The sequence below is a fragment of the Mytilus trossulus genome, chromosome 4 (assembly GCF_036588685.1).
Source record: "Mytilus trossulus isolate FHL-02 chromosome 4, PNRI_Mtr1.1.1.hap1, whole genome shotgun sequence".
Classification (NCBI taxonomy): domain Eukaryota; kingdom Metazoa; phylum Mollusca; class Bivalvia; order Mytilida; family Mytilidae; genus Mytilus; species Mytilus trossulus.
In genome coordinates, this window is record NC_086376.1 from 64,747,087 (window position 1) to 64,761,299 (window position 14,213).

The 14,213-nt window shown below is 31.3% G+C and overlaps 2 protein-coding genes across 2 annotated transcripts in view; one reads left to right on the forward strand and one right to left on the reverse strand.

Moving 5' to 3' along the window:
* Nucleotides 1-14,213, reverse strand: part of LOC134716743 (NBAS subunit of NRZ tethering complex-like) — a 103,300-nt gene that overhangs the window by 44,119 nt on the left and 44,968 nt on the right. Inside the window, exons 4-12 of the mRNA XM_063579747.1 lie at nt 12,954-13,023; nt 12,296-12,421; nt 11,347-11,498; nt 5,386-5,523; nt 4,898-4,976; nt 4,089-4,193; nt 3,543-3,607; nt 2,472-2,543; nt 856-930 (exon numbers count right to left, since the gene is read on the reverse strand). Of these exons, the coding sequence (XP_063435817.1) occupies nt 856-930; nt 2,472-2,543; nt 3,543-3,607; nt 4,089-4,193; nt 4,898-4,976; nt 5,386-5,523; nt 11,347-11,498; nt 12,296-12,421; nt 12,954-13,023 (882 nt within the window). The remainder of the gene's footprint in view (nt 1-855; nt 931-2,471; nt 2,544-3,542; nt 3,608-4,088; nt 4,194-4,897; nt 4,977-5,385; nt 5,524-11,346; nt 11,499-12,295; nt 12,422-12,953; nt 13,024-14,213) is intronic.
* Nucleotides 6,172-8,056, forward strand: LOC134715753 (uncharacterized). The gene has a single exon (XM_063578168.1). It carries the CDS (start codon nt 6,252-6,254, stop codon nt 7,626-7,628), a length of 1,377 nt encoding a protein of 458 aa, XP_063434238.1. The 5' UTR covers nt 6,172-6,251; the 3' UTR covers nt 7,629-8,056.

A 14,213-nucleotide genomic window follows, 5' to 3' on the forward strand; every position in this document is an offset into this window, starting at 1 on the left:
ATAATAACATTATTTTTACTTATTCTATTGTTTCAGTTACAATTTTTTCCTATTTTTTTCGAGAGAAATTCCCATTCATTAGTTTCATTATTCAGGTCGGTGAAAAAATTGTTTATTCTTGGATACATGAGATTTTAGAAAAGTTAGATTTCTCTTCATTTTGTTTAATCTCACTCTTTCTTTTCAAAAGAAAATATAACAAGATTAAAGACGCTGATTCAGTAGCTTTTGGTTGATTATTTACAGAGGTCACAATCTTCACTTTATACACACCCAAGCTCATTAGTATAAATCACAATTAATTGTTTTGTAAACATTTTAAATACTTTTTTATGAATTTTAACAATGTATCACTAATTATTTATATAATTTCTTAGGTTAACACTAGTGGAAATAGCATGTCATAAATTAATACAGTGGTTAGTGACCGGGAATTAAATTACATGTGTATTGTCAGATTAACTCTTCGATCCATTTAAATCCTGGAGGTCATGTTTTGACATATGTGTATTAGTTCAAGATAGATAACTAATCTTGAATACTTTTGTTAACCTTGGGACCGTAAATTTAGTTAGACTCCAACAAAATTTCAACTCATCCAATTTCGACTCATCCGAAGTCAAATTACATACATTTATATGAAACAAAGTTCGGGACCACGTGAAAACGCTGACTCATCCAAAATTTCGAGTCAACCAATTCGAGACAACGAGAGTTAACTGTATGTTATACATCAGCAATATTAAAAACAAACCTAAAACGTAATCCCTACTTAATTACATGTAACTACATGTAACAGCTTAATTTTCATATAAGCAGTACAATGTAGTCTCTAACCATCTTTTATTATTTTACCTGCAAAAATCTTCCTCACTCCAATCTTTTTCTCTCCATCTGTCTTCTTCCCAAGGAATTACTGACTTATCATTCCTGAATCATAGAAAGAACAATAATATTACTGTGTCTTTGATTCTGATTTACTCCAACTCAAATAATTAGTTTTTGGAAGTTTATATTTATCCAAAGCACCTTTTAATAGTGCAGGAAACTAAATCATAAACCATTGTAAGATTTGGTTCATACATTTTTATATCTATTAGGGCTTATGACATTAGCGCCGATTTTGAAATTTTTCATTCTTTCATTTGCCCCGATTTCATTTTTTCATTTGCGCCGATTTTATATTTTTTCCTAATTGGATTTACAGGTAAGTTACAGTTAAGTTCATACTTATATATTGGCTGAGCACAGAGTATAAAGACAAATCAAGTGACATTGCAATTGGTAAATTGCTATCCCAATGTTTCGGGTTATCATTCCTTTCCCTAAATGAAATTCCCGATGACTGCTTCATGTTTAACATTATATGACGCTCCGCTCCTTCTGATGACAAATGTCATACATTCTTAGACAATGTGCAAGTACACATTCCATAACGGACAACCAATTTGCGCTGGCGTCCATCAAATTAACGAAGGGATGAATTCAACTTCACCATTTGGAACTCTTGGTTTAATAGCTAGCTTCCTTGTAAGAAAATGCGAACCCTAGAAATGCCCCCACCAGTACGTGTGCCAGACAAAGAAAAGATGGCCTTCGTTAGTGACAATTACGCCACATATAGAAGGAGGAAATCACAAGAAAGGAATATATTAGATGTATTGCCTATACACACTCGGAAAGAATAGATTTGTGATTTGAATATATTCCGTTTTTATGGATTTTAATGCTGTACATATATTTTTATTAGTCATTTTAGTATAAACAAAGTGCTATTATCTTAGGTTTGTACTTCTTGATTTTAAGCAGGAGACAACAGTTATATAGATGTTATGAATGACAATTCATATCATATGTGTACAACTGGCGGACGGAAGAGGTCTTTAATAATAAATGAAAATAACATTACTTCTTATTTCATTTCACCTGTAATTTACCTGTAAAAAAATTGGCGCAAATGAAAAAAAAAATCAGCGCAAATGAAATGCAGATCTGCGCAAATGCAAAACGCCGATCTATTAAAGATGTATGTTATTCATTGATCATTCTTTTGAATGTTAATTTTGTCAAATCTGTCCGCATAAAAAATAATCTAGACACACAAAAAAATGCTAATCCACATATCTGAGAATTCTGAAAAAGTATACTTTCAGTTTACCCTCTTCAAAAATGTTCTAGTTTGGTAGCCTTTCAAAATTTCCTGTATGATTCAATTACCAATAATCAAAATTATTCATGATTTTTTTTGGGGGGGATTAGTTATATTTGTGACTTTGTAGTGAAGGATTCTTTAAAAGGGCAATTTTATCTTAACCAGCAAAACTATAAATTCTGTATATGAAATTATCATTTAACCAAACTTCAAACCTTCAGAAATTACTTTGCATCTATTAACAGACTAATATTGAAAATATTAATAATGAATCTAAATAATGAATAAATATTATGAAACAAACTTTTATATCACTTACCCAACTTCTGGTAGCAGTGACCTATATTCATGTGGATTTGTTGTTTCTGGAAAATTAGACAATATCCCTAACCTAAAACATACCAATATTAAAATGAAATATTCATTCAGCTATGTTATTTACAGCAACAATAAACTAGAGGCTCTTAAGAGCCTGTGTCGCTCACTTTGGTCTATGTACATATTAAACAAAAGAACAATGGATTAATGACAAAATTGTGTTTTGGTGATGGTGATGTGTTTGTAGATCTTACTTAACTGAACATTCTTGCTGCTTACAATTATCTATATCTATAATGAACTTAGCCATTTAATTAGTTACAGAAGAAAACATTTTGTTAAAATTTACAAAAATTTACAAAATTTATGAAAATTGTTAAAAATTGACTGTAAAGGGAAATTACTCCTTAAGGGATCAACTGACCATTTAGGTCATGCTGACTTATTTGTAGATCTTACTTTGCTGAACATTATTGCTGTTTACCGTTTATCTCTATCTATAATAATATTCAAGATAATAACAAAAAACGGCAAAATTTCCTTAAAAATTACCAATTCAGGGGCAGCAACCTAACAACTCGTTGTCCGATTCATCTTAAAATTTCAGAGCAAATAGATCTTGACTTGACAAACGATTAAACTTGGTTAGATTTGCTCTACATGCTTTGGTTTCAGAGTCATAAGCCAAAATCTTCATTTTACCCCTATGTTCTATTTTTAGCCATAGCAGCCATCTTGGTTTGTTGGCCTGGTCACCACACACATTTTTTGAACTACATACCCCAATGATGATTGTGGCTAAGTTTGGTTTAATTTGGCCCAGTAGTTTCAGAGGAGAAGATTTTCCTAAAAGTTAACGATGACAGACAACGACTATGACGATGGACGCCAAGTGATGAGAAAAGCTCACTTGGCCTTTTAGGCCAGGAGAGCTTAAATTTTGTCTTGCAAGTGGTCAGTTCTATTTATATTGTTATCAAGGTTTTGTTAGATAATGAAGTCAAAATTGCTAAAGTCAAAGAGATAAATATACTCTACACATTATTGTTTCCAATAAGCTTATGACAATTACCTGTGAGGTCTTAGATCCTCCCAGTGAAAGGTGAACAGAGTTTCTAAAGCTTCTATATTATTATCCTGTAAATATAAATTATGAATATAAACAAACACTATCACAATTTAGGAATTACAATATAACATCATAATATTATTCCATATTTTCGATATAATATTTAAAAGAAAACTTGAGGAATAAGTATTTTCCATTTTAATTTGAATCTCCCAAATTTCAAAATGTATTTTATAACACTAAATACGTTCTGAAATTGTTTGAATTTACTTTTTGAAAAAATCACTATAATTTCCAATAATTTATTATAAGAAAGCATTTGTTACCACTATATTTCTTGCTAAGACAAGTTATATATTTCAACCAAATATTCTTAATGCATACACATTTTCGGTCAAATTTAATAAGAAAATGTCGTTGATTTTTAATCTTAAACTTCACATTTTTTAATCAGTGGGCAATAAAGATCTCGTAAAAAATAACCAATCAGCAACACTTTATAAATGCACACCAAAATCAACAAAATGCACTGTAACAATGGAGACTTACCCTGGCATAATTAACTGCAATCTCCACTATGTTTTCTGATCTGAATTTCTGGAAGAATTTTTCATTAAACCTTTCTGCTGCTGCATGGACACCTCCCAGAATGCACTGCAAACAAACAGATAAAATATTTCCACAACCTGCACAAAGTTTTTCAAGCAATAAGGAATAGGCTTATGGGGATGGAGTAATTTAAAGCTGATGTATTTAAAGCCACACTATATTCAATATCTCTGGAAATCATTTACTTTGTGTAGTCTTTAAAAATATAGTCATATTGTCTATATGAAATTTTTGTGTTTTTGTTGATTTATTTTACTGATATTCATAAAATTTAACAATATATAGGCAATTCACGTCCACTCTGTGTAGTATTTCTATTTGCATCCATCTGAGTTGAGCCTTTTTCAACTGATTTTTATAGTTTGCTCTTATGTTGTACTGTTACACAAGTGTCCCAGGCATGGGGAGGGTTGGGATCCTGCTAACATGTTTAACCCCGCCACATTCTGTATGTATGCCCCTTTCCCAAGTCAGGAGCCTGTAATTAAGTGGTTGATGTTTGTTTTTGTGTTATATGTTCGTTTTTCAATCTTTTTTTGTAAATAAATTAGGTTGTAAGTTTTCTGGTTTGAATTGTTTTACATTGTCATTTCAGGGCCTTTAATAGCTGGCCTATGCAGTATGGGCTTTGCTCATTGTTGAAGGCCGTAAGGTGACCTATAGTTATTAATTTCTGAGTCATGTGGTCTCTTGTGGAGACTTGTCGCATTGGCAATCATGTCACATCTTCTTTTTTATAATCATGTTACCTCATAAGTTTTCAATCTGTACAAATACTGAAGAAGTTTTCTTCTGACACGACACACTTCTCTCTGTTCTAGATTCAGACTGAAATTAGATAAAGATAAAATTATCTCTCTGTATTCCATCTCACAGACACATAACTTGGGAATGTTACCAGTAAATAAACATGTGCATATTGTTTACATTAAAAACCGTGATAACCCTTAGGGGTAGTTCAGAAAATTAGTGTTAGTTTAAACTCTGAGAAGTTCAGGGCATATAAACGTTGAAAATATGCTGCACAGCCCTATATTTTGACCTTTGAAAAAAATTGTAGTGCATATGAACTTTTAATTCTAGCATAAGATTTTTTTTCAAAACTTCATAGTAAAAGTGGTACAGATTTAGCCGTAAAAGGAGTTCCTATGGGAAATTGCATTGTCAATATTTACAGAAATGCAACCTACAACTATATATCTAATATTTCAATTTTTATCTATAATTTAAAACTAACTTTTTAAATTCCAGTTCATTCAACATTTCTTCTTGTTTAGCTTTCTTCAATTCCTCTTTCTTTGTTTGTGTTTCAGGATCAAACTCATCTAATGTTATATCTTCATATAGACCATCTTCCGGATCACAGAGGATAAACCTAAAGTATGGTAGTAGAATAAAATTTGAAGTGAATTAGCAAGAAAGACTTTACATGTACATTGTTTTGAGGATGACATAAACAAAATCAATACTTGATTAATATATCATAAAAGAAATTAGGAAATGTCACTGAAAACTATATCTATATATATGTTCAACAACTTTTTGGTTCAGTAAGTTGTATAAAAGGACTTATTCCTGATTAAGCTAATTGAAGCATTTGTAATTCTAACTGTTACCAAACACTTTATATAAAAATAAATTATATCAGTTTGATAATGAGACTTTCTCACAGTTAGAAAAGAAACAAAAAAAACAATATAAATCTTTAAAGAATATGTCAAAGTGGGATTTTCTCTTCTGTGAATACATGATCAACATTGCATGAAAACTGAGAAAATAAATCACTGTGAAGATGTCTAGAAAAAGGACAGAAATATTATGATCTTTATAACATAAAATCAACAATTAGTTTGAGATTTAAGAATAATTCCTTTATCTAAATATTAAGCTAAATGGACGCGTGAGAGGTACAAAGTATTAGATACATTGTTTAAATATCTAGATATCATGTGCTACATATAACCTTGGCAGATAACAGTAACCTTGATCTGTTCAGGTAATAGAAAAGTAAACACGGGGATATTATTTTGACAACCGAAATAATCAAGTGATCAAGAATATGACTTATATTTAAAGACAAAATTGTTAAACTAAATCACCACAATGGCGTTATCAAAATCATTTCAGAAAGGACAAGTTCCAATGTTATGTCAGATGTGTGAGGAATCACAGGACATCAAATGGAAATGTTTACAATGTGACTTTCTCTTGTGTACAAAATGTCAGAAACTTCATAAAAAAGTGAAATCAACTGACCAGCATATAATTATAGATATAAAAGACATTTCTTCTCACCAGCAACAGATTAAAGATAAACTAGATTTAAGTAACATTCAATGTGGAATTCATAGTGAACACAACTGTTTCTTATTTTGTCAATCTTGTGAAGTAGTTGTCTGCCCTTTGTGTATAACACAAATTCATAACAAACACACTATGGTTGAACTAGCTGAAGGATATCAACTTACATTGAAATCAATGAAAATGTTTAATTCTGAGATTGAAGAGGAAATAGATCAAAATGAAGAAGTATTATCTGAACTTGAAATTTTGAAATCTTCAGAAGACCGCAAATATGAATTGGAAAAGCAGAATATTCTCAACCGAGAAAAAGTATTAAAGGATGAAGTTGAAAAGCATACCAATAAACTTTTGAAAGAACTTGATCAGAAAAAGGAAATACTGATGCAATCAGTGAATAATGCTCGAAATAAATCACAAAAGATCAACAAAGATTTAGACCTTAGGAGAAAGAATTTACACCAGGCCTTAAATTCAAATATTGCTAATCAAGTTTTCAACATATACTCAGAGGAGAAAATTTCAAGACAACAAAGAATAGTACCTGCCAGCCCTCAATTTAAAAAGTTGCCAAAGTTTGTCCCAGGTAAAAATGTAGTTCAAGATTTCTACGTTGGAGAATTAAAGGAATCTGATGATGACCAAAAGATATTTGAATTTAAAGTGATAAAGCAATACAAAACAGAGTTCAGGATGGTTGACAATTTAGTCTGTTGTGATGACCGAAGTATTTTAATTTCTGATTATCCAAGCAATAAACTACATAAACTAAAATTAACAAATGACTCATTATGTGATTTGCACACTTTTAAGACAAGCATATTCAGCATGGCATTACTACCATCAGGTGACCTACTTCTATCTACAAAAGAATCAAACCTTACAATACTTTCCTGCAGTACCAGTAAAGTGAATCCAACAAAGTTCAGTGTAAATCCTTTAATAACCCTTGGTGTCCATGTAACAAGTGACCATAAGATCTTAGTGGGTGTAAGGGAGAACCAACCAAAATCCTTCCCTGTCAATGGTCCAAGACATGTTATCATGATGAGAATGGATGGAGAAAAAGAAAAAGTGTATCATACTGACAGCAAAGGGAAGTCGATATTTACTCTTCCTTACAAAATAACTACAGACAGTGACAATAACATTTATGTCATTGATATTCTAGATGAATAATATAGAGGTAGAATAGTGGCATTAGATAAAACAAACAGAGTGAGATGGATATACACCGGTAATCCAGATATAAACAAGAAACAAACTATGAAACCTAAAGATTTGGTGGCTACAAAATCTGACAATATTATAGTTACAGACTATCATCATCACATGATTCATATCCTCAATACTACAGGACAGTGCATTCATTACCTTAACACTAAGGACAAGTTAGGTATTCATTTTCCATACTCTTTAGACATAGACAGTACAGGCACATTGTACATAGGATGTAATACATATGAAAGTGAACCCAACGAAGCCAAAATATATATTGTTTCTGGATTCTGATTAACTGATTTTAATAACTTCCATAGCTTGTACTGATATAATTCTTCTTTTCTTGCTTTTATGAAAATAACTTGTATTTCAAATTCATAAATTAATTGCATTTTGTAAAAGCTTTTTTGAACAACAATAAAACTGACTATAAATTATTGCTCCTTTTATTTTTGTAAAAATGCACTTTAGAAGTTGCTACACATCAACAAGAGTGCACATCCTGAAATTTCTTGACTGCTTGTTTTTATAATCAAAACTGAATAAAAATGATGAGATCATGGTCAAATAAACCCTTTCAAAGGACATTGTCAATGTTCACCTTGATTCACAAAATATATTTGATATATAAGTCAAATGTGCCTGATAAACTAACAAAAACATGAAAAATTAACATTAAGCAATGAACCATGAAAACTAGGTTAAGGTCAATTAAACCCAGCAACACAGACATCTTTGTACGCATACAAGCTGCAGTTTCAAATGTTGTCTGTTGTCTTAACTTTTACTCTGTAGCTAAAATAGATCAACATTTCAGAGTACAGCCAAAGGTCCAGTCAATGATTTCAACATTGATTTGTAAAATAGGAGATTTTAAAACATGGTCAATAAGTGCTTTTCCAAATGCCATAAATTCTGAATAATCCCTGGATGTTATTTCGAATAGACAGACAAAATATTAGTCATTCCTTATAATTTAATTCTAAATTCCATTCAAACCGGAGTAAATCATGAAAAAAACATTGAGGACGTCACGTTCAAATGACAAAATTGTTTCTATGAGCTGATAAACAAAACACTGTCAGCCAATCAGAAGACATGTTACATCCTAAATTAAATTATATTATTATATTAAAAAGAAAAATATGGTATGATTGCCAATGAGACAAGACACCAAAATGACACAGAAATTAACAGCTATAGCTATAGTCACAGTATGGCAAGTTCCTGTAAAGATTGGCCTGGTTTACCTATACATGTACTTTAAGGGGCCAGTTGAAGGACGCCTCCAGGTGCCGGAATTTCTCGCTACATTGAAGACCTGTTGGTGACCTTCTGCTGTTGTTTTTTCTATGGTCGGGTTGTTGTCTCTTTGACACATTCCCTATTTCCATTCTCAATTTTACAATCACTAAATTGTGAAATATAAACATCTCAGGTTTTCAGGAGCAAATCTTATGGTTGATATTTAATGACTATATGCTCCTATTTATTAATTTTGATATCAAGTATATGTAAGGTAAATAAAGCAGCAGCATTCATACATGTAATAAGCTTGAAAACTTTGGTATATTCCGATCAACAATTCAATTTTGCAGCAGCCTCAAAATGAAGCTTGTACTCAAGCTAGTTAGTTGTACCAACATGGATTGATGGTTTGGTATATTGAAGACTGGCCTGATGACCTACTCTCAATTAAGCTACATTAGAAATTGTATGATCAAATAAACAATCATTGTTAACTTTTGGGTACATTATATAAAACATTCATACATCAATTTGCCACATGGTCTTTTATTTTGGTTGTCTATGTACTCCTTGAAAGTGACTCAATTAGGTTTTTAAGTTTTCTTCTTTTTCATTAGCTACCTTGTAACTGAGTTTCAAATTCACCCTGATTGTCCCCATAAGAATTCAAATTTCTGCTGAACTGGTGGTTGACACGATTTGTAATGACCTCAACTTCCTTATTTATGAAAGTTTCTTTGTACAACATCTGGTCTTTCACTTACCAGGGTAGACACATGTCTATTTGTATATCCTCTAAACAGCATGAGAATCAAACTCCTTCAATATACTGTATAGTGGGTTATTTTCATGGGACGTACATTTTTGCTTATTTTAGCAGATAGAACAAAATCACTAAAATAAGTTTTGTCAATTTAAAAGAGTGTATGCAAAGGAATTGATAACAGTATTGAACCGCCAAATTTTTTAATATACCGGGTATCTTATTTAATGAAAATTGTGAAATATTACACTTGCAAAAAATAACCTGCTATACAGTAATAGAAAAACAAAAGGATATGGAGTATCCATTGATGACATAAAATCAGTTCATGCACAACAAAAAGCTAATAAACACTGCTTTTATTGCTTTTCTCCATCTTAAAGTCACAGTCAGGCCTTCAAGAAGAAGCAAATAAAAACTCTCATCTCACTTCAAGTTTATTTTAAACATGTTTAACAAGTAAGTCAATGAGGTTCATCAAAAATAAATATTCAGCTTCTAGCTTCTTCTATCTAGACATGGCTTATCAAATTTGTCCAAGGCAATGGTAGAGTAGCAGGCAAAAAAGGTTAAGTGACTGGTTTCATAGTGGCCCAGAAACTCATTACCACTGACTCACTTAGAAATATTTTAGTACAACAGATAACAAGATTGCATTTAAGCTTTACAATTTATAATATATAAAACATCTCATACCCTACAAAGTACAAATTAATCACATAAAACCCACCAAAGCAGTTTGAAAATGAAAAAGAGGTACTTATTCCCAGAGACCTTAGCTTGCTAACAATAATAACATACAATAACTATAAAAGTATATGTAATATTTATCAAATGTCTTTGTATACAATTACACAGGCTAACAGTTAATGACCAACATTAGAGTAAAATTGAGTGTTTACTGAGTAGCCCCAAAAAATTGTACGTACAAACCTACAGACTACCCTCTTAACAAAAACATTTGTATTTGACCATCATTAACAGACAAAACCATTAAAAATTTACTTTGACAATTTTCCATGAAAATGAGATCAAGGTCAGATGAAACCTCCCTGACAGCTTCACCCTATAATCATTTCATATAGGAAATACAGTTACTCTTTTGCTTTTAGTACCTGAGAAATAGACCAAACCACAAAAAGCTAAACATAGTTCATTGAACCCTGAAATAAAGGTCAAGTTCAGATGAAACCTGCCAGTCTTTACATTTTACAATTTCTATACATCAAATAGAGTTGACCTATTACTTATAGTATCTGAGATACTGACTTAACCACCAATCTTATATCTTCCTCACTGATCCATGAAATGAAGTAGAGGTCAGGGTGAACCCTGTCATTTTGGATATTTTGACATTGCAAGGAACACATATACTAAATTTGGTTATTCTATTACTTATAATAAGTGATAAACTCCTATGACCAAAAAAAAACCAGTCACTGAACAATGAAAATGAAGTCAAGGTCAGTGGACATATGATAGACGGAAACTTCAAAACATAAGGTATTTGCATACAAAAGTATGCAGGATCCAGATCTTCTACCTTCTAAAATGTAAAGTTTATACAAAAAGTTTACACTGGTGTGGACACCACTGTAGCCTATGGATTTAAATAAAAAAATAAAGAAAATGAACCAGTTTTATTGTAAAAGTAAATTGACCTACCTTCCTCCATCCTCCCCTTTTTCAATAGCCAACAATGCCTGTAAATCTGTCCCTTTAAGTCCAAACTCTAACAATTCTCTCATGGCATCTATGTTGTAAGGAATTCTTTCTATACATTCATGGAAAACCCACGATCTTTTCTTAATCTTACTCTGAAATAGTACAATAATTTTTCTTACATGAATTTCCAATAAACAAAGTGTTTCATGTTGGATTTCGTTACTGATCACAGAAAAGAAGAAAAAGCCAGAAAACATAACAAAAATGTTTACAAAAAAGAGAGGATCTTACATCTTAAAATGTGGTCCTGATCATAAAGTTCAACTACAGTAATTTTTTTAGTTCCTTTCACATGGCTTTGCAATGGCGGATATTTTAGCAAACCCCTTTAATACAGGAATAAACTAATAAATACCAAATTTTTTTTTCTTTGGTTGTAACAGCTGTAGACCATTGGTTTCTGCAGTAGGGTACATTTGACCCTGGTTTCCAAATGTGTGTACATGTATTTTTATATTTCCTTGTTTTAGTTAGTGATCATCCTGTTGCAAGCTGCACTGTTCGAGAGTCGATTTCAGAAAAATACTTACAACTAAGATTTGTCTTAAGTCACGAATAAATCAGTATACCTATGATCAATCTTAATTGTAAGTTTCTTTGTGAAATCGACTCTAGGTTATTACAGTGTGTGTTTTCTTAAGCACCTTGGTGTCTAGAAATGCAAAAGAAGGTTTGTGTGCACAAAAAACTGGTTTAACCCCAACACATTTTGTATGTAAACCAAACCAGGTTATCTGGACCCTCTGTTGTTTCTTGATGTTTGTCTTTGTTTGTTTCTAGAGGAGTCAGTTGTTGGACTAGGCATGTTATTTTTGTACTGTCCAATATTGTTGATAATTTCTGTTATCCTTTAAAATCTATTATTCCTAAAATAATTGAATGTACTCACCAAATAATCTTGAATAGATGCAATAGATACATCAGATTTCTTCCATTGTCTCTGGTATACTCTGTCTGTATCTAGACCGTAAGCTTTAGCCAGCTCTAATGCCTCTCCATACTCTTCATGGTCAATCTGGAAAAAAATAATTGATGTGTAATAAATAGAATACATCTACATGCAGCAAATATGTAACTACAAGTAAATATTCATAAACATGAGGAAAAGCACCAATAGAAAGTTAAGACTAACTGAAAATATTAAAGTTTTTTTTTCAATTGCCAGCCAAACCAATTGAACAACAGTGCTAATTGGGGGTAAAAGGGGGTTGTTAATTGCAATCAATAAGTCAAAATAGGCTTAGAATTGGTCTTCTTTCATATATGTATCCTTGATAAGAATTTTTAAAATACTTATACATTGAATCGACTGACCCTATTAATTAGGATAAGTTGCATGGATTGGTCATATTCACATTTTTTATACAAGTTTTCCCTTTGAATATAAAACTTCAAACCTACAATAAGTTTCATAGGGATCTTGTTAACAGAGATATCAATGTTACACTGCAATGAACACAGATATATATATCTTCCACTGGGGTTATGTCTGTAATCCTATCTTTACTACATTTATATGATTAATTTTGATGTCAATTTTTATTCACCTTTCTAGTGTACAATTCTTCTGGGGTCGTTGATTTGAGACACACAAGTCTGTATGTTCTGTTAATTATTCTGAAATAAATAATGAAAAATGACAAAAAAAGTAATTGTTAAAAAATTATCTTTACATCTAACCTAATACAAAAATACACCAATTACATCTGAACTCATCAATAGATAACTGTTCTTCCTTAGCATTTGTATCCTTGCTATAACTATTAAGTTTTATCAACTATTTTTGCAATAACTTAATTATGCTACTTTGAATTATTTATTTTTTTCAAAATACTTTTGTTTGTGCCATAATTAAGGTCTTTCCTTTCTTAAATGGAAAGACCTTACTGTATTGCGTTTGTTTATTATTATTATTATTATTATTATTATTATTATTCTTTTTCTTCCGCCGTTTTCAAAGTCGAAAAACAAGAAAAGTACGCAACATATACAAATGATCTTTGGTATCATGTATCAAGGGTATAATATCTTTCTTGTATTAGAAGAACCAAGATTTACTATTTACCTTATAGGAGTTATCTCCCCAATTACAAAAAACACTGTTATCACTACTCCTCATAAACTATAAGACTTAGCGGCAAATGGTTTTTTTTTAAATGTTCCTTGTCAAAAGTTACAACTTCAAATAAATTTAACCGAAGCGATCCAGTGACCTATTATAGGAGTTATTTCCCCTTGAATATTTAAATTTTTGATATGCATATAAATCTCATGAACCGTAAGTCATAAAGACTGCGGGTCTTCAGATTTGAGTTCATTGGACCAAAACTAGAAAATATAGGTCAAGGTCAAAGGTCAAGGTCATATTTTAGATTTTCAAAAGTTTTTCATTTCCCTATAACTATTGAACGGTTATAGATACAGAAAAATTAAGCAGTAAAAAATGATTGGTACTTCAAGGGGCAACTTTTTTACATTATGACTATACTGATTTTACCATCGTGTAAGGGACATAACTCCCATTGATGGTTTTTAAAAAGCCATTTTTAGGCAAAACTCTTTAACAAAAGGTCCTTGACCCATACGGTCTTTTGCAATGACCTTGTGGAGCAATGACCTTGACGAAGGTCACAAGGTCAAAGGTCAAGGTCATCAAATTATGTGTTTTTGGCACTATTTAAACAGTTTTATGAGTTTTTGAATTCCAATCAATCAATCAATCAATCAATCAATCAATCAATCAATAAATCAATCAATCAATCGATCAATCAATTAAACAATCAATCAATCAATCAATCAATCAATCA

Coding starts and splice junctions, on each gene's coding strand:
- LOC134715753 (XM_063578168.1), top strand. CDS start 6,252: ATGGCGTTATCAAAATCATTTCAGAAAGGACAAGTTCCAATGTTATGT.